The following is a 27526-nucleotide window of genomic DNA, read 5'->3' on the forward strand; positions in this document are numbered from 1 at the left end:
CAACACAACATGACAACAACATGGTAGCAACACAACATAACAACAACATGGCAGCAACACAATAAGACAACACCATGGTAGCAACACAACATGACAACAACATGGTAGCAACACAACATGGTAGCAACACAACATGACAACAACATGGTAGCAACACAACATGGTAGCAACACAACATGACAACAACATGGTAGCAACACAACATGACAACACCATGGTAGCAACACAACATAAGAACAACATGGTAGCAACACAACATAACAACAACATAGTAGCAACACAACATGACAACAACATGGTAGCAACACAACATGACAACAACATGGTAGCAACACAACATGACAACAACATGGTAGCAACACAACATGACAACAACATGGTAGCAACACAACATGACAACAACATGGTAGCAGCACAACATGACAACAACATGGTAGTAGCACAACATGACAACAACATGGTAGCAACACAACATGACAACATCATGGTAGCAGCACAACATGGTAGCAGCACAAAACATGGTACAAACATCATTGGGAACAGACAACAGCAAAGGGCAAGAAGGTAGAGACAACAATACATCATGCAAAGCAGCCACAACTGTCAGTAAGAGTCTTTGAATGAGATAAAGTTTGATAAGTTTGAGATAAAACTGTCCAGTTTGAGTGTTTGTTGCAGCTCGTTCCAGTCGCTAGCTGCAGCGAACTGAAAAGAGGAGCAACCCAGGGATGTGTGTGCTTTGGGGACCTTTAACAGAATGTGACTGGCAGAATGGGTGTTGTATGTGGAGGATGAGGGCTGCAGTAGATATCTCAGATAGGGGGAGTGAGGCCTAAGAGGGTTTTATAAATAAGCATCAACCAGTGGGTCTTGCTAGAGGTACACAGGGATGACCAGTTTACAGAGGAGTATAGAGTGCTGTGATGTGTCCTATAAGGAACATTGGTGGCTAATCTGATGGCCGAATGGTAAAGAACATCTAGCCGCTCGAGAGCACCCTTACCTGCCGATCTATAAATTACGTCTCCGTAATCTAGCGTGGGTAGGATGGTCATCTGAATCAGGGTTAGTTTGGCAGCTGGAGTGAAAGAGGAGCGATTACGACAGAGGAAACCAAGATTTAACTTTAGCCTGCAGCTTTGATATGTGCTGAGAGAAGGACAGTGTGCCATCTAGCCAAGTACTTGTATGAGGTGACTACCTCAAACTCTAAACCCTCAGAGGTAGTAATCACACCTGTGGGGAGAGGGGCATTCTTCTTACCAAACCACATGACCTTTGTTTTGGAGGTGTTCAGAACAAGGTTAAGGGTAGAGAAAGCTTATTGGACACTAAGAAAGCTTTGTCGTAGAGCATTTAACACAAAGTCCCCAGGGGAGGGGCCAGCAGAGTATAAGACTGTATCATCTGCATATAAATGGATGAGAGAGCTTCCTAGTGCCTGAGCTGTGTTGTTGACGTACCTTGAGATTTATGGTTTAATTGATTGGTCTCAAACAGCTCTGTTCTTCCAGCTAAAAAAAAAATCTATAATGTTTGAAGATAAACTAGAATGTCTCCTTTATAGACCAAGAATGTCTTTAACATGGTGACGTCGCGCCCCGTGGGCAAGGTTAAGCCATCCTTGTTCCTGGCGGGTTGCCTGGGCGTCATGGAAGAACACTGGCTGATTTACAGTAAAGAGTCTAGAAGAATCAAGTTGCCCAATAATTATCTCTCTGCACTGTTGCCGCAAGGCCACGGTTTCACTGCGTCAGAGCGTTTTTGTTTGTGTCGTTTTGAAATGCTTACACCGATCGCTGCTCAAAATGTTGCCTGGCTAATACTGGGGGCCCTGGAAGAAACACAATGGGCCAGGGGTTTTAGAAATGCCAAGGTGCATTTCTGATCCCAGACTGCCCCTGGTTACAATCATAAAGGTAAACAGGAAGCCATTTTCAATGAGTCTGTAGTACTTTTTATCAGCCACTAGAGGTCCCCCTAGATCTGATTCTTAGCATGACACTGTACTACTAGTTGCACTTATGAACAGATCTAGTATCAGCTTACTTAGCTCGGGGTTAAATGCCACGGAACTTTATTGATGTCTACAAGATGCGCAATGAGCGTGGGAAATGCGCTCTACAAATTAAATATAATAATACCTATTATTATTATTGCATCATAGCTAACTGTATCCAGTCACGGAAAAGTATTTTTCTTACAACAACAAAAAACAGGAAACGGAAATGACTAATGGCAGGCCTACCTACAAAATACGCGATGATACCTAGAAAGTTGATGTCAAATGTCTTACTCATGGAGAAATGCAAGCCACCAACAGATGCCAACACTTGCTATATGCAAGATGATGAGTCACTTCTCTATTTGCGTTTATGTCTTTAGGAAAAATACAGAATTCTCTAATTCTAAATTGGAAATATTCCACATAGGAAATATATTGCCCTAATAAAATAGCATAACTGTTTCAACTCTTCTAAAGTGAAACATATAGGTATGAATGTCAAGAAGAGAACACGTATCCTCCCTCCCTCCCCAGTCATCAGAGCTCTCCACTTGCTCCGCTCTCCATTTCAAAGCGACACAAACAAAACGCACTGACGCAGTGAAGCCGTGGACTTGCGGCAACAGTGCAGAGAGAAAATAATTGGTCAACTTGATTCTTCTAGACTCTTTACTGTAAATCAGCCAGTGTTCTTCCATGACGCCCAGGCAACCCGCCAGTAACAAGGATGGCCTAACCTTGCCCACGGGGCGCGACGTCACCATGTTAAAGACATTCTTGGTCTATAAAGGAGACATTCTAGTTTATCTTCAAACATTATTTTAAAAAATTTAGCTGGAAGAACAGAGCTGTTTGAGACCAATCAATTAAACCACAAATGAACAATGGCGCCGACGAATGAAAGACATATGAACGGTATGTTGGACTGCTATTTCTCTTATTCCTTCGTTATTACATGTTTGTTAGGCAAATGCAGGAGCATTTCATGTTATTTGCAAAATTATATATATATATTGATTATCATTAGCTATATCCTGAATTGAAATGTTTACTGTTCTCTCAAAATAAAAAATAAAAATACCGGGCAAATTTGAGTGCGTTTTGCCTGGAGAATAGAAGTTGTCACAATGCCTTTAGAATGGACTTACGTCAGTGTTCTATAATGCCACCCAGCGCCTTCTACCTGGTCGGGTCAGGCGTTACCTGTTCACTCGCTGCTCAGCGCACAGTTCTCCCGAAGATGGGCAGCGGGGAAAGTCGCCCTGGCAAGGTGTCTCTCTGCGGAGGTATTGAATAGAATACACCGTTGCGTAATAAGTAGATACAATTAACACTTAATTGTTGTTTAAAAAAAACGTTATTTTTATCAGTAGCCTAACTTGTTATGTCGGGGAAAGAAAGAAAGAGCCGGTCTGTCACAGAACGCACAGTAAGACTGTCTGTCCTTCTGCGGTAGCGTGAACCAACTGTGGCCAGGCGCTGCAAGGTGCGCCAGTAGTGCAGTAGCAGCGTGTTTCATGCATGCAGCGTTCCGTGTTGCAGGTTATTGGATGCTAGGCTATAGGCTATAAAGAGTATAACGTGGATGACAGTTATATCATGTCTGTCATTATTGTCCGTGTGTGGCCTGATTGGCACCGTATTCACCATATAGTGCACTACTTTAGACCAGGGCCATTTGAGTTGCAGCCCCAGTCAGTGGTCAGTCAGGAATGAGCGGTGCACATTCTTGTAACACCCTTAGCCAACCGGAGACGTCAATAAATAAGGGTGAGCTTACAGAATGCATCACAGCTGAAATAAGGCTCAAGTTACAGGCTCCTGCGTCCTAAATGGCCTCCATATTCCCTACGTAGTGTACTTATGACCAGGGCCCGTGCTCAAAACTAGTGCACAAGAATAGGATGCCTTTTGGGATATATCTACAGTAGCAGTGTTAAAGCTGTACTAGAGGGCCATCTACAGTAGCAAGGTTACTCTGACCCAGAGACCCCTAGTCAGCTGTATTAGAGGGCCATCTACAGTAGCAGTGTTTCTCTGACCCAGAGACCCCTAGTCAGCTGTACTAGAGGGCCATCTACAGTAGCAAGGTTACTCTGACCCAGATACCCCTAGTCAGCTGTATTAGAGGGCCATCTACAGTAGCAGTGTTTCTCTGACCCAGAGACCCCTAGTCAGCTGTATTAGAGGGCCATCTACAGTAGCAGTGTTTCTCTGACCCAGAGACCCCTAGTCAGCTGTAGTCTGGCTGTGATTGGACTGGATGTACCTGATCAAGTGTGTCGTCCAAGAAGTGCTGTTGTGCTGACAAGTATTGACACCACTCACTGTTAAATAAAGGTTAAATAAAATAAAAAAATAAAAAAATATGAACTGTTGAACCACTAGAGACCCCTAGTAAGACCCCAGCAAGAGAGCCCACCAGAGACCCCTAGTAATACCCCAGCAGGAGAGACCCCTAGTAAGACCCCAGCAAGAGAGCCCACCAGAACCGTGAACTGACCTGTTATCTCCCTCTGACCCTCTATCAATACCTCTAGTATTGACATTACTGTCTTCTATCTCCTACCCCCAGATATCTCTAGTATTGACATTACTGTCTGCTATCTCCTACCCCCAGATACCTCTAGTACTGACATTACTGTCTGTTATATCCTACCCCCAAGATACCTCTAGTATTGACATTACTGTCTGCTATCTCCTACCCCCAGATACCTCCAGTATTGACATTAGTTATACCCCCAGATACCACTAGTATTGACATTACTGTCTGTTATCTTATCTCCTACCCTACCCAGGATACCTATAGTATTGACATTACTGTCTGTTATCTCCTACTCCCAGATACCTCTAGTATTGACATTACTGTCTGTTATCTCCTACTCCCAGATATCTCTAGTATTGACATTACTGTCTGTTATCTCCTACTCACAGATACCTCTAGTATTGACATTACTGTCTGTTATCTCCTACCCCCAAGATACCTATAGTATTGATATTACTGTCTGTTATCTCCTACTCCCAGATACCTCTAGTATTGACATTACTGTCTGTTATCTCCTACCCCCAGATACCTCTAGTAAGGCCTCAGCGAGCCCCGCGGAGCCCAAGGGGAAGCGGCCCCCAGTGCTTGTGGACGGGGTGACTCTGAACGGACCCACGCTGGACATCCGGGAAGCAGAGAGCTTCCTCAGAGACGCCATGCCCATCATCATGGAGGAGGCCGTCTGGAAGGCTACTGACGTCAAGGAGAAGGTAAACATCTCTTTTACAATGATTTCTCACACTTTGCACTTTCCAGTCCCAGGATGCATAAAGGAAAATGAGATCTGTTGTGAAGTATACCAGAATGCTGCAGTTTATTTTTCAAACAATAGGACATGGACCTGTATAAGAATGTATCAGGTAAATGGCTCCCTATTTGCATTGACCCCTCCCCTCCACTATTTGCATTGACCCCTCCCCTCCACTATTTGCATTGACCCCTCCCCTCCACTATTTGCATTGACCCCTCCCCTTTTATTTTTATTTTTTTTACATTGACTGCTACTCACTGTTTATTATCGATCCATAATCACTTTACCCCTACCTACATGTACATAGTATCTTATTTACCTCGACTAACCTGTATCCCCGCACATTGGCTCAGTACCGTACCATCTGTACATAGCCTCGCTATTGTTATTTCATTGTGTTACTTTATTTAAAAAAAAAAATTAAACTTTAGTTTATTTAGTCAATATTTTCTTAACTCTTATTTTTCTTAAAGCTGCATTGTTGGTTAAAGGATCTGACCCTTTTTTTTCAATTTTCTCCTAAAATGACATCCCCAAATCTAACTGCCTGTAGCTCAGGCCTTGAAGCAAGGATATGCATATTCTTGGTACCATTTGAAAGGAAACACTTTGAGGTTTGTGGAAATGTGAAATTAATGTAGGAGAATATAACACATTAGATTTGGTAAAAGATAATAGATTTTTTTTTTTTTTAAATAGATTTTTTTCCCCCCATCATCTTTGAATAGCAAGAGAAAGGCCATTATCTGACCTAGCCAGACTCTAGGAGCAATTTATATTTTGTCCACTAGACAGCAGTGTATGTGCAAAGTTTTAGACTGATCCATTGAACCATTGCATTTCTGTTCAAAATGATGTATCAAGTCTTCCCAAATGTGCCTAATTGGTCAATATATACATTTTCAAGTTCCTAACTGTGCAATCTCCTCAAACAATAGCATGGTATGTTTTCACTGTAATAGCTACTGTCAAATTTGATTTAATTTGATTGATATACAGTACATGTTCTTTATGAATGGTGAATAGGCCCAGGTAGTTTGTCTGACGTCAAGGATAAGGTAAACAAACATCTAGTGGAGGGAACAGTCTGAAATGGCACCATTTTCACTATGTAACTTGAAGGGTGTTTATCAATATGCATACTACCTACCGCGCTCCATACCCTCAGAGTGCATTTTAAGACACGTTCTCTTGAGTACGTTCTTGTGAGGATGAGAGTGTGCCCTGGGGCATTGGGATATTTTTTAGACCACTGGAAAGAGTGCCTCCTACTGGCCCTCCAACACCACTTCCAGCAGCATCTGGTCTCCCATCCAAGGACTGACCAGGACCAACCCGGCTTAGCTTCAGAAGCAAGCCAGCGGTGGTATGCAGGGTGGTATGCTGCTAGCCATATGAGATGTGAAGAGGCAACATTTAATTCCGAAGTCGGAGTGTACTTTCTCTGTCTTCAGCTCAGTTAGTATCCGCCATTGATTTCAAGAAATGTTGCATAATTTTTAACACGGTTGCATCATATTTCTGTACATACTTTCCGTTGCAGCTTGCGTCGATGTACGCTTCAGAAATATGTACAAACGGAGTACGCATTCGAGAAGTGCCCTCCGTGCTCTGTTTTTGCCAACTTTGATATGGACTCATACTCCCACCCTCCCGTGCTCTAATTTGCGTGCTCGGAGCACGGTAGTATGCATTTTGAGAAACCGCCAAAGTCTATTTCCTTCTCTCCCATGTAACAGGTGTGCGAGTGGCGCTCTCCGGAGCAGCTGAAGGACCTATTAGACCTAGAGCTGAGGGAAGGAGGCGAGGCACATCCCCAGATACTGCAGCGCTGTCGGGATGCCATCCGATACAGTGTCAAGACCGGTAAGGACCCAGCTCAACCCTGATTTAAAATCTAACCCCCAGACCTCAGCCAAACCCTGACCCAACCCAGCCCCCTGACCCAACCCCTCCCCCGCCCAGACCTCAGCCATCTGACCCAAACATCCAAACCCCCCAGACCCAGCCAAACCCTGACCCAACCCCTCCCCCCCCCAGACCCAAACCCTGACCCAACCCCCCCCAGACCTCAGCATCCAAACCCAAACCCCCCAGACCCAAACCCCCCCCCATCCCCCGCATCCAAACCCTGACATTCTGACTTTCAAAACCCAGACTCTTTAAAAGACACCAATGAACTTCATTCCAAAGCTGTCCTAAACCCTAACCTTCTAACTCTCCAGCCCAGAGTATCTCCTTCGCCATATGATAGTGTCAAGACTGGTAGGAAACAGCTCAAACCTGATCCCCACGCAGCCAATCCCTAACCTTGAAAACCCCCAGCCAAACCCCACATTTAAAACCTGTGTCAACCAGGTCTGTTAACCAACTAGCCTTCAAATTCTCCAGCCCAGACTCCCTCTAACCCCCCCCCCCCAGTCAGCTACTGTTACATAATTAACTAGCCAGACTCTAGTTAGCCACCCTCACGGCACTCACGCTAGCTACTGGATAATACAGGCTATAGCGATAGTAGCTCCCACCCTTCCACCCAGCGCTATCCTATCCAACCCAGGGTGTAAATCATCAAGCTAGCGACAGTAGCTCCCACCCTTCCCCCAGTGCTATCCTATCCAACCCAGGCTGTTAATCATCAAGATAGCGACAGTAGCCCATCCTTAATACCCCTCCAAGCCTCTTAACCGTCCTAGGCCCTTAACACTCCCGGCCCCTTAAACCTCCCAGCCCCTGACATCTGAGATCCCTTGACCCCCACCTAGCCCGGTCCAGCCAGACCCCAAATGTAAAACACCTGTCAACCAGGTCTATCAACCAACTGACCTTCAAACTCTAACCTCACGAGTTTAGCTACCATTAGGTTAGGGTTAAAGTTAGCTACCATTAGGTTAGGGTTAAAGTTAGCTACCATTAGGGTAAGGTTAAAGTCAGCTAACATTAGGTTAGGGTTAAAGTCAGCTACCATTAGGTTAGGGTTAAAGTTAGCTACCATTAGGTTAGGGTTAAAGTTAGCTACCATTAGGGTAAGGTTAAAGTTAGCTAACATTAGGTTAGGGTTAAAGTTAGCTAACATTAGGGAAGGGTTACTGTACTAAATGCCATATTTTTAGCAGACCTTTACAGTCACATGTGCATACATTTTACAGATGGGAATCGAACCCACAATCCTGGCGTTGGAAAACACCATGCTCTACCAACTGTACTCACGCTAGATACACTAACCGATCCCTATCCAACCCAGGCTGTAAATTATCAAGCTAGCAACAGTAGCTCCTCCCAGCCTCTTAACCCTCCCAGCCTCTTAACCCTCTCAGCCCTCAGCCTCTTAACCCTCCCAGCCCCTTAACCCTCCCAGCCCCTTAACCCTCTTAACCCTCTCAGCCTCTTAACCCTCCCAGCCTCTTAACCCTCCCAGCCCCTTAACCCTCCCAGCCCTGACATTACAGTTAACCTCCCAGCCTCTTAACCCTCCCAGCAACCTGACATCAAAGCCTCTTAACCCAACCAAACTAGCACCTAGCCTCTTAACCCTCCCAGCCCCTGACATCCCTGTGTCTAGCACCTAGCCTCTTAACCCTCCCAGCCTCTTAACCCTCCCAGCCTCTTAACCCTCTCAGCAACCTGACATCAGCTGTACTAGCCTCTAACCCAACCAGCCCTAACATCTAGCTGCTGTGTCTAGCCCTAGCCTCTTAACCCTCCCACCCTCTTAACTCTCCCAGCCCTGACATCTGAGCTGCCCTAGCACCTAGCCTCTTAACCCTCCCAGCCTCTTAACCCTCCCAGCAACCTGACATTTGAGCCCCCAGCCCTGACATCTGAAGCCTCCTAGCCTCTTAACCCTCCCAGCCTCTTAACCCTCCCAGCCTCTTAACCCTCTCAGCCCCAGCCTCTTAACCCTCCCAGCCCCTTAACCCTCCCAGCCTCTTAACCCTCTCAGCCTCCCTCAGCCTCTTAACCCTCCCAGCCTCTTAACCCTCCCAGCAACCTGACATCTGAGCTGCTGTGTCTAGCACCTAGCCTCTTAACCCAACCAGCCCCTAACATCTGAGCTGCTGTGTCTAGCACCTAGCCTCTTAACCCTCCCACCCTCTTAACTCTCACAGCCCCTGACATCTGAGCTGCTGTGTCTAGCACCTAGCCTCTTAACCCTCCCAGCAACCTGACATCTGAGCTGCTCTAGCAAGCCTCTCCCAGCCCCTGACATCTGAGCTGCCCTAGCACCAGCCTCTTAACCCTCCCAGCCCTGACATCTGAGCTGCTGTAACAGCACCAGCCTCTTAACCCTCCCAGCCTCTTAACCCTCCCAGCCTCTTAACCCTCCCCAACCTGACATCTGAACCTCCCAGCCTCTTAACCCTCCCAGCCCCTGACATCTGAACCCTAACCCTCCCAGCCTCTTAACCCTCCCAGCCTCTTAACCCTCCCAGCAGACCTGCTTAACCCTCCCAGCCCCTGACATCTGAGCTGCTGTGTCTAGCAAGCCTCACCTCCCAGCCTCTTAACCCTCCCAGCAACCTGACATCTGAGCTGCTGTGTCTAGCACCTATCCTCTTAACCCAACCAGCCCCTGACATCTGAGCTGCTGTGTCTAGCACCTAGCCTCTTAACCCTCCCAGTCCCTGACATCTGAGCTGCTGTGTCTAACACCTAGCCTCTTAACCCTCCCAGCCCCTGACATCTGAGCTGCTGTGTCTAACACCTAGTCTCTTAACCCTCCCAGCCCCTTAACCCTCCCAGCCTCTGACATCTGAGCTGCTGTGTCTAGCACCTAGCCTCTTATCCCCCCCCGCCTCTGACATCTGAGCTGCTGTGTCTAGCACCTAGCCTCTTAACCCTCCCAGCCTCTGACATCTGAGCTGCTGTGTCTAGCACCTAGCCTGGTCCAGCCAGACCCCAAAACACCATATGATAAATCCTGGTTGGAGTATCTGGATTTTCTTGCTTATTCTCTCCTGATCTCGGGAATTTTCCGACCAGGATTTCTGGAAAACCTGGAAACTTAGTTGTGATTGAATCAAACCCTTGTGTGTTTGTATGTGCAGGACATCCTCTCTTCTTCAACCAGCTTTATGCAGGCATGGACCCTTATTCACTAGTGGGCCGATTCATCACAGAAGCCATCAACCCCAGTCTGTGAGTATTACATCTTACCATCTCATATGATCCGAGTGTCTGTCAACATGTACCTCATACTCACTGTAATAACTGTGCCTAAACAAGGGATGTTTACGATCACTGAAATGATATCAATGACAACTATTCTGCTATTCATTTCAGAAGTGTCTGTAGCTCGTTCTTGATGATTGATTGGATAGTATGTAGCTCAGGTGAGAGTAGGCGAGTCATTGACTGGACATGTTGTTTGTCTTGGCAGGTACACGTACGAGGTGGCTCCAGTGTTCCTGCTGACAGAGGAGGCGGTTCTGCAGAAGATGATTGAGATCATTGGATGGCAGGAGGGAGGGGACGGCATCTTCAGCCCAGGTGTGGAAACCACACAGACTGACTTCTTCTTCATCATCTTCTTCTTCTTCATCATCTTCCTCTTCTTTATCCTTCATCTTCTTTTTCTTCCTGTGATTGAGAGATTGTCTCTGTGTTCTGCAGGTGGCTCTGTGTCCAACATGTATGCTGTGAACGTGGCCAGGTACCACCACTGTCCTGATGTGAAGGTGCTGGGCCTGTCTGCCTTGCCTAGACTGGTCATGTTTACATCTCAGGAGGTAAAAACACACACACGCACGCACACGCGCACGCACACACACACACACACACACACACACACACACACACACACACACACACACACACACACACACACACACACACACACACCCGGGTAGGCCAACACCTGCTATTGTTTTAACACACACACACACACACACACACACACACACACACACACACACACACACACACACCCAGGGTAGGCCAACACCTGCTATTGTTTTAACACACACACACACACACACACACACACACACACACACACACACACACACACACACACCCAGGGTAGGCCAACACCACTACACACACACACACACACACACACACACACACACACACACACACACACACACACCCAGGGTAGGCCAACACCTGTTAATGTTTTAACACCACACACACACGCACAAACACACAACTATCAGGGAGTTTCTCTGCTCTTTATGATAACATATCACAACAAACACACAACTATCAGGGAGTTTCTCAGTCAATATCTTTCAGAGCAACAGCTGGAACTAAGTGGTTTTATAATCCCTGTTGGTATAGCACCTTATTGTGGATCCTGTCTAGACTGGGCATTAATATAGCACCTTATTCTGGATCCTGTCATTAATATAGCACCTTATTGTGGATCCTGTCTAGACTGGGCATTAATATAGCACCTTATTGTGGATCCTGTCATTAATATAGCACCTTATTGTGGATCCTGTCTAGACTGGGCATTAATATAGCACCTTATTGTGGATCCTGTCTAGACTGGTCATTAATATAGCACCTTATTGTGGATCCTGGTCATTAATATAGCACCTTATTGTGGATCCTGTCTAGACTGGTCATTAATATAGCACCTTATTCTGGATCCTGTCATTAATATAGCACCTTATTGTGGATTGTGGATCCTGTCTAGACTGGTCATTAATATAGCACCTTATTGTGGATCCTGTCTAGACTGGTCATTAATATAGCATCCTGTCATTAATTGTGGATCCTGTCTAGACTGGTCATTAATATAGCACCTTATTGTGGATCCTGTCTAGACTGGTCATTAATATAGCACCTTATTGTGGATCCTGCCCAGACTGGTCATTAATATAGCACCTTATTGTGGATCCTGTCTAGACTGGTCATTAATATAGCACCTTATTGTGGATCCTGTCTAGACTGGTCATTAATATAGCACCTTATTGTGGATCCTTCCCAGACTGGTCATTAATATAGCACCTTATTGTGGATCCTGTCTAGACTGGTCATTAATATAGCACCTTATTGTGGATCCTGTCTAGACTGGTCATTAATATAGCACCTTATTGTGGATCCTGTCTAGACTGGTCATTAATATAGCACCTTATTGTGGATCCTGCCCAGACTGGTCATTAATATACAGTGCCTTGCGAAAGTATTCGGCCCCCTTGAACTTTGCGACCTTTTGCCACATTTTAGGCTTCAAACATAAAGATATAAAACTGTATTTTTTTGTGAAGAATCAACAACAAGTGGGACACAATCATGAAGTGGAACGACATTTTATTGGATATTTCAAACTTTTTAACAAATCAAAAACTGAAAAATTGGGCGTGCAAAATTATTCAGCCCCTTAAGTTAATACTTTGTAGCAGCAAACTTTGCTCCAGAAGTTACAGCTGAGGATCTCTGAATGATCCAATGTTTAAATGACTAATGATGATAAATACAATCCACCTGTGTTTTTCCCATAAATGCACCTGCAAAACAGCTGATAGCTCAGTGAGGTTGGCAGAGAGCATTTGAAGAACAGGAGTTTTCAGTTCTTTCCACAGATTCTGTTGGATTCAGGAAGACTTTAAACTTGGCCATTTAACACCAAAATGTTTATTTTTAAACATTCCATTGTAGACTTTTGCTTTATGTTTTGGATCATTGTCTTGTTGGAAGACAAACCTCCGTCCCAGTCTCAGGTCTTTCAGCTCCATCAGGTTTTCTTCAGAATGGTCAGCCAAGATTTGGCTCCATCCATCTTCTGGATCAATTTTAACCATCTTCCCTGTCCCTGCTGAAGAAAAGCAGGCCCAAACCATGATGCTGCCACCACCATGTTTGACAGTGCACAAATCTGTGTTATGGAAGAGTGGCAAGAAGAAAGCATTTCTTAAAGATATCCAAAAAACGTTTTGCATTTTGCCAAAAAGTTCCATTTGGGTTTCATCTGACCAAACATGTGGAAGAAGGTGTTTGGTCAGATGTCTCCCAAAGGTGAACTTTTGGCAAATAAAAACGTTTTTTGGATATCTTTAAGAAATGTCTTTCTTCTTGAACTCTTCCATCCCCACTGTCAAACATGGTGGTGCAGCATCATGATTTTGTCCTGGCTTTTCTTCAGCAGGGCTGGAAGATGGTTAAAGTTGATGGGAAGATGGATGGGCCTCTTGGCCATTCTGAAGTCTTCTCCTTGATGGAGCTGAAAGACCTGAGACCAGGTCTTGGAGATTTGTCTGGTCCAACAAGACAATGATCAAAACATGCAAAGTCTACAATGGAATGTTTCAAAAATAAAATATCTTTTGTTATCCAAATGGCTTTAAACTTCTTCAAAGTCCAGACCTGAACCTGCCTTGAGAATCTGTTGGAAAGAACTGAAAACTGCTGTTCACAACGGATGAGACTATCCATCCAGGTCATTGAGCTCGGAGCTGTTTTGCAAGGAGGAATGGGAAAAATTCTATCTCATTAGTCATTTGCAAAACATAGAGATCATTCAGAGATCCTACAGCTGAACTTCTGCAGCAAAAGTTTGCTGCACAAAGTATTAACTTAAAGGGGCTGAATAATTTTGCACGCCCAATTTTTCAGTTTTTGATTTGTTAAAAAAGTTTGAAATATCCAATAAAATGTCGTTCCACTTCATGATTGTGTCCCACTTGTTGTTGATTCTTCACAAAAAATACAGTTTTATATCTTTATGTTTGAAGCCTGAAATGTGGCAAAAGGTCGCAAAGTTCAAGGGGGCCGAATACTTTTGCAAGGCACTGTAGCACCTTATTGTGGATCCTGCCCAGACTAATCATTTGGTTGATTAACCAGTTCTCCCTCAGTGACATGTTTCTCTCATTGTTCTTTTCAGTGTCATTACTCGGTTGCCAAAGCAGCGGCTTTCCTGGGAATTGGCACCAACAATGTTTATGTGATCCCGTCAGATAAGAGGTATGCTGCTTACTGCTGCTGGTTACTGCTGGTTACTGCTGGTTACTGCTGGTTACTGCTGGTTACTGCTGGTTACTGCTAGTTACTGCTGGTTACTGCTAGTTACTGCTGGTTACTGCTGGTTCCTGCTGCTTACTGCTGGTTACTGCTGGTTACTGCTACAGTTACTGCTGGTTACTGCTAGTATTACATGGTTACTACTGGTTACTGCTACAGTTACTGCTGGTTACTGCTGGTTACTGCTGGTTACTGCTGGTTACTGCTGGTTACTGCAGTTACTGCTAGTTATAGTTACTGCTGGTTACTGTTACTGATTACTGCTAGTTACTGCTGGTTACTGCAAGTTACTGCTGGTTACTGCTACAGTTACTGCTGGTTACTGATGGTTACTGCTAGTTACTGCTACAGTTACTGCTGGTTACTGCTAGTTACTGCTACAGTTACTGCTGGTTACTGCTGATTACTGCTATAGTTTACTGGTTACTAGTTACTGCTACAGTTACTGCTGGTTCCTGCTGGTTACTGCTAGTTACTGCTGGTTACTGCTGGTTACTGCTAGTTACTGCTGGTTACTGCAAGTTACTGCTGGTTACTGCTACAGTTACTGCTGGTTACTGATGGTTACTGCTAGTTACTGCTACAGTTACTGCTGGTTACTGCTAGTTACTGCTACAGTTACTGCTGGTTACTGCTAGTTACTGCTACAGTTACTGCTGGTTACTGCTGGTTACTGCTGATTACTGCTACAGTTACTGCTGGTTACTGCTAGTTACTGCAGGTTTCTGCTGGTTTCTGCTGGTTACTGCTAGTTACTGCTAGTTACTGCTACAGTTACACAGATATTTCCACTGACCACACCACACGCTTCTGTTGTCAATGTCTACAATGACTGACCTGCATCACAATGACACCTGGGTTACTAATCCGTGTTAATCTTTCTTTCTGTGTCTTTGTTTCTCAGAGGGAAGATGATTCCTGCGGAGTTTGAGAAGCAAGTACAGAGAGCCAAAGATGAGGTGAGAAGGAGAACTATGAATGGAGTCAGCAAGGTTGTTTGGTGTCAGATATGTTATGTAACACATTCGGGAACTGGGAACTGCTGTTGATTATACCCATGGTGAGGGTTAGGGAACTGCTGTTGATTATACCCATGGTGAGGGTTAGGGTGTTGGGTACCCATGGTGAGGGTTAGGGAACTGCTGTTGATTATACCCATGGTGAGGGTTAGGAAACTGCTGTTGATTATACCCATGGTGAGGGTTAGGGAACTGCTGTTGATTATACCCATGGTGAGGGTTAGGGAACTGCTGTTGATTATACCCATGGTGAGGGTTAGGAAACTGCTATTGATTATACCCATGGTGAGGGTTAGGAAACTGCTATTGATTATACCCATGGTGAGGGTTAGGAACTGCTGTTGATTATACCCATGGTGAGGGTTGAAACTGCTGTTGATATACCCATGGTGAGGGTTAGGAAACTGCTGAGGGTTGAAAATATACCCATGGTGAGGGTTAGGGAACTGCTGTTGATTATACCCATGGTGAGGGTTAGGGAACTGCTGTTGATTATACCCATGGTGAGGGTTAGGAAACTGCTGTTGATTATACCCATGGTGAGGGTTAGGAACTGCTGTTGATTATACCCATGGTGAGGGTTGAACTGCTGGTGGTGAGGGGGAACTGCTGTTGATTATACCCATGGTGAGGGTTAGGGAACTGCTGTTGATTATACCCATGGTGAGGGTTAGGAAACTGCTGTTGATTATACCCATGGTGAGGGTTAGGGAACTGCTGTTGATTATACCCATGGTGAGGGTTAGGAACTGCTTTTGATTATACCCATGGTGAGGGTTAGGGAACTGCTGTTGATTATACCCATGGTGAGGGTTAGGAACTGCTGTTGATTATACCCATGGTGAGGGTTAGGAAACTGCTGTTGATTATACCCATGGTGAAACTGCTGGTTAGGGGAAACTGCTGTTGATTATACCCATGGTGAGGGTTAGGAAACTGCTGTTGATTATACCCATGGTGAGGGTTAGGAAACTGCATGGTGAGGGTTAGGAAACTGCTTGATTATACCCATGGTGAGGGTTAGGATTAACTGCTGTTGATTATACCCATGGTGAGGGTTAGGAACTGCTGTTGATTATACCCATGGTGAGGGTTAGGAACTGCTGTTGATTATACCCATGGTGAGGGTGAACTGGGTTATGGTGGAACTGCTGTTGATTATACCCATGGTGAGGGTTAGGAAACTGCTGTTGATTATACCCATGGTGAGGGTTAGGAAACTGCTGTTGATTATACCCATGGTGAGGGTTAGGGAACTGCTGTTGATTATACCCATGGTGAGGGTATATGGTGAAACTGCTGTTGATTATACCCATGGTGAGGGTTAGAAACTGCTGTTGATTATAGGAAACCCATGGTGAGGGTTAGGAAACTGCTGTTGATTATACCCATGGTGATGGTGGGTTAGGAAACTGCTGTTGATTATACCCATGGTGAGGTTTAGGAACTGCTGTTGATTATACCCATGGTGAGGGTTAGGAAACTGCTGTTGATTATACCCATGTTGAGGGTTAGGAAACTGCTGTTGATTATACCCATAGTGAGGGTTAGGAAACTGCTGTTGATTATACCCATGGTGAGGGTTAGGAAACTGCTGTTGATTATACCCATGGTGAGGGTTAGGGAATTGCTGTTGATTATACCCATGGTGAGGGTTAGGGAACTGCTGTTGATTATACCCATGGTGAGGGTTAGGGAACTGCTGTTGATTATACCCATGGTGAGGGTTAGGGAACTGCTGTTGATTATACCCATGGTGAGGGTTAGGGAACTGCTATTGATTATACCCATGGTGAGGGTTAGGAAACTGCTGTTGATTATACCCATGGTGAGGGTTAGGGAACTGCTGTTAATTATACTGTAATCTACTACTGTACTGTTATCCTGTAATGACCAGGATGTTGGAGTAACGTTATATTGTTGTCCTCTGATGGTATGTAGTATTAATGACCAGGATGTTGGAGTAACATTATATTGTTGTCTGATGGTATGTAGTATTAATGACCAGGATGATGGAGTAACATTATATTGTTGTCTGATGGTATGTAGTATTAATGACCAGGATGTTGGAGTAACATTATATTGTTGTCTGATGGTATATAGTATTAATGACCAGGATGTTAGAGTAACATTATATTGTTGTCTCACCCATCTGTTGCACGTGGTTTAATGTAATTTCATTGAGATGACGTGGAAACAACGTTGATTATATTGTTGTTCCCAGTGGGATGATATTGTTGTAGTATTAATGACCAGGATGTTGGTGAGTAACGGGGATTATATTGTTGTCTGATGGTATATAGTATCTTAATGACCAGGATGTTAGATGTAACATTAATTAAAGATCATTCTTTCATTCATTTATCATCCATCAATCGTTTGGGTATTGTTCAGTAGTTTGTTTGTTTTAATCATTCACTCAATCATTTCTGTCTGTTCTGTCTGTTCTCTCTCTTCTCTGTCTGTTCTGTCTGTTCTGTCTGTTCTCTGTCTGTTCTTCTGTTCTCTGTCTGTTCTGTCTGTGTTCTTCTCTGTCTGTTCTGTCTGTTCTCTGTCTGTTCTGTCTGTTGTCTGTTCTGTCTGTTCTCTGTCTGTTCTGTCTGTTCTCTCTCTTCTCTGTCTGTTCTGTCTGCTCTTCTCTGTCTGTTCTGTCTGGACTCTGTCTGTTCTGTCTGTTCTGTCTGTTCTCTCTCTTCTCTGTCTGCCTTCTCTGTCTGTTCTGTCTGTTCTCTCTCTTCTCTGTCTGTTCTGTCTGATCTGTCTGTTCTGTCTCTTCTCTGTCTGTTCATCTGTTCTGTCTGTTCTCTCTGTTCTCTGGATGCTGTTCTGTAGTTCTGTCTGTTCTGGATCTCTGTTCTGTAAAGTTCTGTCTTCTTTCTGTCTGTTCTTTGTTCTCTCTGTTTGTCTGATCCTCTTCTCTCTGTTCTGTCTGTTCTATTGTTCTGTAGTTCTGTTGTGTTCTGTTCTGTCTGTTCTTCTGTTCTGTCTGTTCTCTGTTCTCTTCTTCTGTTCTGTCTGTTCTTCTGTCTGTTCTGTCTGTTCTGTCTGTTCTCTCCTCTGTCTGTTCTCTGTCTGTTCTCTCCTCTGTCTGTTCTGTCTGTTCTCTCCTCTGTCTGTTCTGTCTGTTCTCTCTGTCTCTGTCTGTTCTCTGTCTGTTCTCTGTCTGTTCTCTGTCTGTTCTCTCTGTCTGTTCTGTTCTCTGTTCTCTGTTCTCTCTCTGTCTGTTCTGTCTGTTCTGTCTGTTTCTCTGTCTGTTCTGTCTGTCTGTTCTGTCTGTTCTCTCTCTGTCTGTCTGTTCTGTCTGTCTGTTCTGTCTGTTCTCTCTCTCCTCTGTCTGTTCTGTCTGTTCTCTCTCTCCTCTGTTCTCTCTGTTCTCTCTCTCCTCTGTCTGTTCTCTCTGTCTGTTCTGTCTCTTCTCTGTCTGTTCTCTGTCTGTTCTCTGTCTGTTCTGTCTCTTCTCTGTCTGTTCTGTCTCTTCTCTGTCTGTTCTCTGTCTCTTCTTTGTCTCTTGTCTGTCCTTCCTGTAGGCATGTTGGGGAGGAGGAGCCCTGATGTCTAAGAAACACAGATACCTGCTGCAGGGCATTCACAGGTAAGACAACAGGTTTATCTGGAGGAGGAAGTAAAAAACAGGTTTATCAGATACAGGTATATCTGCTAAGACAACAGGTTTATCAGGGCAGGTTTTCACAGGTAAGACAACAGGTATATCTGGAGGCGGTAGTAAGACAACAGGTTTATCTGGAGGAGGAAGTAAGACAACAGGTTTATCTGGAGGCGGTAGTAAGACAACAGGTTTATCTGGAGGAGGAAGTAAGACAACAGGTTTATCTGGAGGAGGTAGTAAGACAACAGGTTTATCTGGAGGAGGAAGTAAGACAACAGGTATATCTGGAGGTGGTAGTAAGACAACAGGTTTATCTGGAGGCGGTAGTAAGACAGGTTTATCAGGGATAAACAGGTTTGTTCATAATAAGACACATGGATAAACTTTCATAATAAACCCTTTCTGTTGCTTTGTTTCCCTCTTAGAGCCAACTCAGTAGCATGGAATCCTCACAAGATGCTGATGGCTGGTCTACAGTGCTGTGCATTCATGGTTCGGGACAAAACGGTACGATAAACACTGCTTCCTATTCCCCCCTTCTTCCTCAACCTCCTCTTCTTCCTCACCTTAATCATCTTCATCATCCTCTTCCTCAACTCAAATTTTATTGGTCACATACAGATGGTTAGCAGATGTTGTTGCGAGTGTAGCGAAATCTCTTTCTCATTGTGTTTCTCCTCTTCCTCCACTTCCTTCTCATTATCTTCATCCTCTTCCTCCTCCTCCTCCTCCTTTGACCTAGATGTGTGTATGTATTGGTATTGATAGGTAGGCTGTGTGCCTTTTACAATTAGTTTTATTGTAGTTCTGTCCTTGAGCTGTTCTTGTCTATTAATGTTGTGTATTAATGAATGTTGTGTATTATGTCATGTGTGGACCATAGGAAGAGTAGCTTTCGTAACAGCTAATGACGATCCTAATAAAATACCAAAATACCTCTTCCTCCTTCTCTTTCTCCTCCTTCCTCCCCCACCTCTTCCTTCGTTATCCAGACTCTGCTCCAGAGACTCATATGTTCTCTCTGTGTTCCGTTGTTCTAGAATCTTCTCCAGAGACTCATATGTTCTCTCTGCGTTCCGTTGTTCTAGAATCTTCTCCAGAGACTCATATGTTCTCTCTGCGTTCCGTTGTTCTAGAATCTTCTCCAGAGACTCATATGTTCTCTCTGCGTTCCGTTGTTCTAGAATCTTCTCCAGAGACTCATATGTTCTCTCTGCGTTCCGTTGTTCTAGAATCTTCTCCAGCGGTGTCACTCGGCCCAGGCCTCCTACCTCTTCCAGCAGGATAAGTTCTATGACGTCAGCTATGACACGGGAGACAAGTCCATTCAGTGCAGCCGCAAGCCCGACGCCTTCAAGTTCTGGCTGATGTGGAAAGCCATCGGCACCAAGGGTCTGGAAGAGAGAGTGGACAGAGCCCTCGCTATGGCCAGGTCAGTTTGAAAACGTCTTACGTCAAAACAAAACTATATTTCTCTTTTGTTTTTCCTCCAAAGACTTGATAGCAGACTCATCTATGTAGCCTGGTCCCAGATCTGTTTGTGCTCTGGTCCAGTAACATGCTTACAGTGTTGGTCTAATGTATGAGCTTTAGTGTACATTGTAGTGGCAGGCCGTCTGCACTGTAGCAACAGTAAAGCTCCCAGCCCTCTACTGGCCCCCTTTTAACATTTATTTAACCTTTATTGAACTTGGCAAGTCAGTTAAGAACAAATTCTTATTTACAATGACGGCCTAGGAACAGTGGGTTAACTGCCTTGTTCAGGGGAACAGTGGGTTAACTGCCTTGTTCACTGCCTTGGGGAACAGTGGGTTAACTGCCTTGTTCACTGCCTTGGGGAACAGTGGGTTAACTGCCTTGTTCAGGGGAACAGTGGGTTAACTGCCTTGTTCAGTGGGTTTAACTGCCTTGTTCAGGGGAACAGTGGGTTAACTGCCTTGTTCAGGGGAAGGGGAACAGTGGGTTTAACTGCCTTGTGGGTGGGTTAACTGCCTTGTTCAGGGGAACAGTGGGTTAACTGCCTTGTTCAGGGGAACAGTGGGTTAACTGCCTTGTTCAGGGGAACAGTGGGTTAACTGCCTTGTTCAGGGGAACAGTGGGTTTAACTGCCTTGTTCAGGGGCAGAATTTTTAGATTTTTACCTTGTCAGCTCGGGGATTCGATTTATCAACCTTTCGGTTACTGGCCCAGCGCTTTGACCACTAGGCTACCTGCCTCCCTTGAACATGATCCTGGAGCATCCATGACTCAGACTGTCTGATCCTGTCTGTTCAGCTAATAGCCCAGTCCATCACCTTACACCATCCATGACTGACCCCTTCAGACTGTCTGGTCCTGTCTGGTCCTGTCTGATCAGCTAATAGCCCAGTCCATCACCTTACACCATCCATGACTGACCCCTTCAGACTGTCTGGTCCTGTCTGGTCCTGTCTGATCAGCTAATAGCCCAGTCCATCAGCTTACACCTAGAAGCTAGACTACTTTAACGTTATAGCAAAATGATTGAAGGGATATATGACAAATATTATATCTTAATGTCTTTAGATTCAAATGGTTTCATTGTGTATTTAAGTTGCTTGTTTTTTTTGTGTGTGTGGGGGGACGGGGGGACAATACAGAGTGATGGGAAGGGCTCTGCATCTGTCCAATGCTTCCTGCTCTCAGTGTCTCTGCCCAAAATACCAAAGCAGTTGCTAGCTACAAATAGACTGTTTAGCAAAAGGTGGCCGACCCTGAAGACCTACTAAGGTATGCAGACTTCTGCCGAATCATCTACATCATATCTGTTAGAGCAGGGCTTGAGCAAAAGCCTGTACAGCCACCCGGTAAGTCTCCAGGAGGACAGGAGGCCATCTCTACACTGTGGTCACCTCTGGTCTAGACACAGTAACATTGCTTATCCAAAACAGTATGTTTTTCATACACTTAGAGTAGTAGCAGTTTAACTATGGAGTAAAACCCTACACCTGAGATACCCCTCTCTAATAGATATAACCCAGGCTGAGGAATGATAGATGTTCTACACGAGCAACCACAGCATCTCCACAGCTTTCTAACAAGGTGTACACTGGAGAATACAGAGGTAGAATGGGCTCGGCAGAATGGGCTCGGCAGAATGGGCTCGGCAGACTGGGCTGGGCTCGGCAGAATGGGCTCGGCAGACAGAATGGGCTCGGCAGACTGGGCTCGGCAGAATGGGCTCGGCAGAATGGGCTCGGCAGAATGGGCTCGGCAGAATGGGCTCGGCAGAATGGGCTCGGCAGACTGGGCTCGGCAGACTGGGCTCGGCAGAATGGGCTCGGCAGAATGGGCTCGGCAGAATGGGCTCGGCAGAATGGGCTCGGCAGAATGGGCTCGGCAGAATGGGCTCGGCAGAATGGGCTCGGCAGAATGGGCTCGGCAGACTGGGCTCGGCAGAATGGGCTCGGCAGACTGCATGTAATTCAAGCAGTCCTAGAAAATCGAGCTGTATATTTGGGAGGTCAGCCGGTTGTATTTCTGGGCTGTTGGCAGTAAAATTACAGTCGGGTCAGGGGGTTCCTTAACTATTCTGTGTGGCATTTAGTTGTCCTCTCATCTATTCTGATCCAGATGACCTGCGGTCACCTTTACAGTTCAGGACCTACTGACTGGCGGGGGTGTGTGGGACCAAGATAGAGAGAGGAGGGGGGGGTCATACGACACGAGGCCAGACAACGGCCAGGCTATTTTCAGACTACTGATGTTACTGATAGCCCTGCTCACTCCACTCCATTCATGTGTCTAATGCTGTATAGGATTCAGTGGGTCGGTCGGTGCCGTTTAACATGGGGGGAGGGGGGGACGTTCCTTTTTATTTCCTCATGAACACGCCCTTATTTCTAATACATCCTATTGGATGACTGTCGTTCATATTCATATTCACCCAGTTCAATGATAGGTTTAGGTTACTGTCACTCATATTCACCCAGTTCAATGATAGGTTTAGGTTACTGTCACTCATATCCACCCAGTTCAATGCAACAGTGATAGGTTTAGGTTACTGTCATTCATATTCACCCAGTTCAATGCAACAGTGATAGGTTTAGGTTACTGTCATTCATATTCACCCAGTTCAGTGATAGGTTTAGGCTACTGTCATTAATATTCACCCAGTTCAGTGATAGGTTTAGGCTACTACATGATACTCTATTGTTCCCCTATACCCTTCATGAGGTTACTACAACCTGGCCTATGAATTAAAGTTTACAACGTAGGTGGACACAGGTCGAGAGAAAGATTTGAGTAGTCAAGGTGACAGTGACACATTCAATACCGTCACCCTCTTGCCTGCATCTAGCTGATCTAGGGTTTAATCATTAGTCTTAACAGTTGCAAACAAGACTTTCTATTGGACACATTCAGTGTTTATCCCCGTTTCGTTCCGTTTATAAGAAACGTTTTTCAACAGAATCGGAATGAATACACGCCTGTCTGGCTGGAGGACAGGGCCCTCTAGTGGTGGTCTAGAGGATAGCAGGAGGACTACTGCTGTGTCTGGCTGGAGGACAGGGCCCTCTAGTGGTGGTATAGAGGATAGCAGGAGGACTACTGCTGTATCCGGCTGGAGGACAGGGACCTCTAGTGGTGGTCTAGAGGATAGCAGGAGGACTACTGCTGTATCCGGCTGGAGGACAGGGACCTCTAGTGGTGGTCTAGAGGATAGCAGGAGGACTACTGTTGTGTCTGGCTGCAGGACAGGGCCCTCTAGTGGTGGTCTAGAGGATAGCAGGAGGACCACTGCTGTGTCTGGCTGGAGGACAGGGCCCTCTAGTGGTGGTCTAGAGGATAGCAGGAGGACTACTGCTGTGTCTGGCTGGAGGACAGGGCCCTCTAGTGGTGGTCTAGAGGATAGCAGGAGAACTACTGCTGTGTCTGGCTGGAGGACAGGGCCCTCTAGTGGTGATCTAGAGGATAGCAGGAGGACTACTGCTGTATCCGGCTGGAGGACAGGGCCCTCTAGTGGTGGTCTAGAGGATAGCAGGAGGACTACTGCTGTGTCTGGCTGGAGGACAGGGCCCTCTAGTGGTGGTCTAGAGGATAGCAGGAGGACTACTGCTGTATCCGGCTGGAGGACAGGGACCTCTAGTGGTGGTCTAGAGGATAGCAGGAGGACAGGGCCCTCTAGTGGTGGTCTAGAGGATAGCAGGAGGACCACTGCTGTGTCTGGCTGGAGGACAGGGCCCTCTAGTGGTGGTATAGAGGATAGCAGGAGGACCACTGCTGTGTCTGGCAGGAGGACAGGGGCCCTCAGTGGTGGTCTAGAGGATAGCAGGAGGACAGGGCCCTCTAGTGGTGGTCTAGAGGATAGCAGGAGGACAGGGCCCTCTAGTGGTGGTCTAGAGGATAGCAGGAGGACAGGGCCCTCTAGTGGTGGTCTAGAGGATAGCAGAGGGATAGCAGGAGGACAGGGCCCTCTAGTGGTGGTCTAGAGGATAGCAGGAGGACAGGGCCCTCTAGTGGTGGTCTAGAGGATAGCAGGAGGACAGGGCCCTCTAGTGGTGGTCTAGAGGATAGCAGGAGGACAGGGCCCTCTAGTGGTGGTCTAGAGGATAGCAGGAGGACAGGGCCCTCTAGTGGTGGTCTAGAGGATAGCAGGAGGACAGGGCCCTAGTGGTGGTCTAGAGGTAGCAGGAGGACAGGGCCCTCTAGTGGTGGTCTAGAGGATAGCAGGAGGACAGGGCCCTCTAGTGGTGGTCTAGAGGATAGCAGGAGGACAGGGCCCTCTAGTGGTGGTCTAGAGGATAGCAGGAGGACCACTGCTGTGTTGTAAACATAGATAACAGGAAAGATATTGCAGTTATTCAGTTGGTTAAAAAAAATAGGTAGGACTTTCTAAGACTATGGAGCAGGATTGCTGTGTTGGACAGACTGGAAGACACATTTCAGTGTCTTCAAAAAGGTTCAGTAAAACTCTTGTAGCCTGAAAAAGGGGGTTTCGTACGGTTGTGTCATGTAATTATTTGTGACACTCTCGACTTCCTTCTCTTTGGTAGATATCTGGCAGAGGAGATCAAGAAGAGAGATGGATTCCGTCTTGTGATGGAGCCGGAGTACACCAACGTCTGTTTCTGGTACATTCCTCCCAGTCTGAGGGACATGGCTGACGGACCCGAGTTCTGGAGAAATGTCCATGCGGTAAGTCAGAGGAGGACATCCCCTCGTTATACAGAACACTATCCTCTCCTTTCCTGTGGTGTTCTTCAACATTAACAGAAGCCCTGTCATCAATAACACACAAAAAAATATACAATTGAATTCAGGAATTAATTCATGTTGAAAAACAAACAAAAAAACCATTCATTTCACAGGATATGAATGAGATAAATGTTAGCTAACCGTGAGGATTTAGGCTCCAGTCTCTTTTCGGAGGCGTGGGTTCAGATCCCAACCACTGACACCAAATGTCAAGCAGGACCATAATCCTCCAATCCAATCCATACGGAAATGGACCTTAGATCTGTATGTGGAGACTCTAAATGCAACTTGACTTTGGTTATGTCCCAATAATCTCTCCTTTCTGCCGTGAATTAATGGATTTGAAAGGTAATGACTGGTACATGGAAACACCAATTCAGTGTTCTCACACGTGAATGAGTGTTTACTTCACAAGGAAGGAGAGATTATTGGAAATACTGACGCCTTAACTTCCCAGTTCCACCAACTCACAAGCGTATGTACTACTCCCTACCTCCAGGTGGCGCCAGTGGTTAAGGAGCGCATGATGAAGAAGGGCTCTATGATGGTAGGCTACCAGCCCCATGGAGACAAGGCTAACTTCTTCAGACAGATCATCATTAGCCCTCAGGTCAGCAGAGAAGACATGGACTTTCTGCTGGACCAAATACACAGCCTGGGGATGGACTTATGATCCCACGGGGAATACCTACAAAATGGCACCCTATTCCCTCAATGAGCCCTGGTCAAAAGTAGTGCACTATACAGGGAATTTGGGTACCATTTTGAACAAAACCCAAATGGTCATGTTCAGTAGGCACGAAACAGGAGATCCTGTTTTGAAACTGAGTGAAACGGAAGAGGTGGTACCCCAACGTCCTATAAGAAGTTTCCAAATTTCCTATAAGAAGTTTCCAAACCATCCTATAAGAAGTTTCCAAACCATCCTATAAGAAGTTTCCAAACCATCCTATAAGTTTCCAACCCATCCTATAAGAAGTTTCCAAACATCCTATAAGAAGTTTCCAAACATCCTATAAGAAGTTTCCAAAACATCCTATAAGAAGTTTCCAAAACATCCTATAAGAAGTTTCCAAAACATCCTATAAGAAGTTTCCAAACATCCTATAAGAAGTTTCCAAACATCCTATAAGAAGTTTCCAAAACATCCTATAAGAAGTTTCCAAAACATCCTATAAGAAGTTTCCAAAACATCCTATAAGAAGTTTCCAAAACATCCTATAAGTTTCCAAACATCCTATAAGAAGTTTCCAAAACATCCTATAAGAAGTTTCCAAAACATCCTATAAGTTTCCAAACATCCTATAAGAAGTTTCCAAAACATCCTATAAGAAGTTTCCAAAACATCCTATAAGAAAAACATCCTATAAGAAGTTTCCAAAACATCCTATAAGAAGTTTCCAAAACATCCTATAAGTTTCCAAACATCCTATAAGAAGTTTCCAAAACATCCTATAAGAAGTTTCCAAAACATCCTATAAGAAGTTTCCAAAACATCCTATAAGAAGTGTGTTAACTTGTTCTCTTATTTGGTGCCCCAGGGCTGTGCAGAAGCCTCAGCATGTCATCCTTCCATTGCCCGTCTCCATAAAGTGATCTAACGATTACCTGTTTCTGCTATTCACTATCGATTCCATTTGTAATTCTGAGGACAGGCAGTGTGTCAGTCCATGAGACTGTAGACACAGTAGCTTGTTGACGGTTTTGAGGGCTCAACTTCTTTATAGGAACCAGTTTCAGATTAAATAAAAAAACTCAAAAGTCATTATCCTTTATGTCGATGTGATTTGTTTTTAGAGTAATATAATAAATACTGGTATAATATAACTGCTGATAGAAAACGTGCAACTTTTAGTAAAAGCTGAAATGTTCTGAAGAGATTTTAGGAGATGCGATTTTAAGCGATACCGATTGATTGTAAGAGATTTATTTAAATATTAATATATGTTTATTACTTGATGAGATTAATATAATTTAAATTGATTTCAGTTCTTTATTTTCATTTTGCATTTTCTCTTTTGAATTAATTTTTACAAATTTTAAAATCATTAAAAAAAAAAATTAAAAACGTAGCACACCTAGTGCCTGAATACTGTGAGTCCACCTACATAAATAACACCTGAATACTGTGAGTCCACCTACATAAATAACACCTGAATACTGTGAGTCCACCTACATAAATCAGACAGATCCTAAAATGGCTACCGTTGTTATGTTTAATAAACACTTGTTTTTTTTTAGCAACACTTGACTTAAAGCCAACAGATGAAATGCTTTCTTGTTTTAAACGGACTCAAAATGCCTGTTATTTAGTCATTACTACGAGACGATAACCAGACGATAGAAGTGGTCAAACCTTAATGCATTACAGCTGCTTTATAATGCATTATACCAGTTGGCTTTACAAGGAAGGTGT

At 44.9% G+C, this 27526-nt stretch overlaps 1 protein-coding gene across 1 annotated transcript; it reads left to right on the forward strand.

Moving 5' to 3' along the window:
* Positions 1-2589: 2589 nt before the first annotated feature.
* On the forward strand, positions 2590-26056 carry LOC112240666 (acidic amino acid decarboxylase GADL1-like). The gene is made up of 13 exons (XM_042314438.1): positions 2590-2920; positions 5076-5260; positions 7041-7167; positions 10347-10437; positions 10679-10788; positions 10912-11027; positions 14132-14211; positions 15173-15284; positions 18815-18879; positions 19320-19401; positions 20127-20326; positions 24909-25050; positions 25610-26056. Exons 1-13 carry the CDS (start codon positions 2890-2892, stop codon positions 25781-25783), a joined length of 1515 nt encoding a protein of 504 aa, XP_042170372.1. The 5' UTR covers positions 2590-2889; the 3' UTR covers positions 25784-26056.
* The last annotated feature ends 1470 nt before the right edge of the window (positions 26057-27526 follow it).

This window comes from Oncorhynchus tshawytscha, unplaced genomic scaffold (assembly GCF_018296145.1).
Source record: "Oncorhynchus tshawytscha isolate Ot180627B unplaced genomic scaffold, Otsh_v2.0 Un_contig_4367_pilon_pilon, whole genome shotgun sequence".
Taxonomy (NCBI): Eukaryota; Metazoa; Chordata; class Actinopteri; order Salmoniformes; family Salmonidae; genus Oncorhynchus; species Oncorhynchus tshawytscha.

Coding starts and splice junctions, on each gene's coding strand:
- LOC112240666 (XM_042314438.1), top strand. CDS start 2,890: ATGGCGCCGACGAATGAAAGACATATGAACG. Junction 2,921..5,075: donor GAATGAAAGACATATGAACG/GTATGTTGGACT, acceptor TCCTACCCCCAG/ATACCTCTAGTAAGGCCTCA. Junction 7,168..10,346: donor CCGATACAGTGTCAAGACCG/GTAAGGACCCAG, acceptor TTGTATGTGCAG/GACATCCTCTCTTCTTCAAC.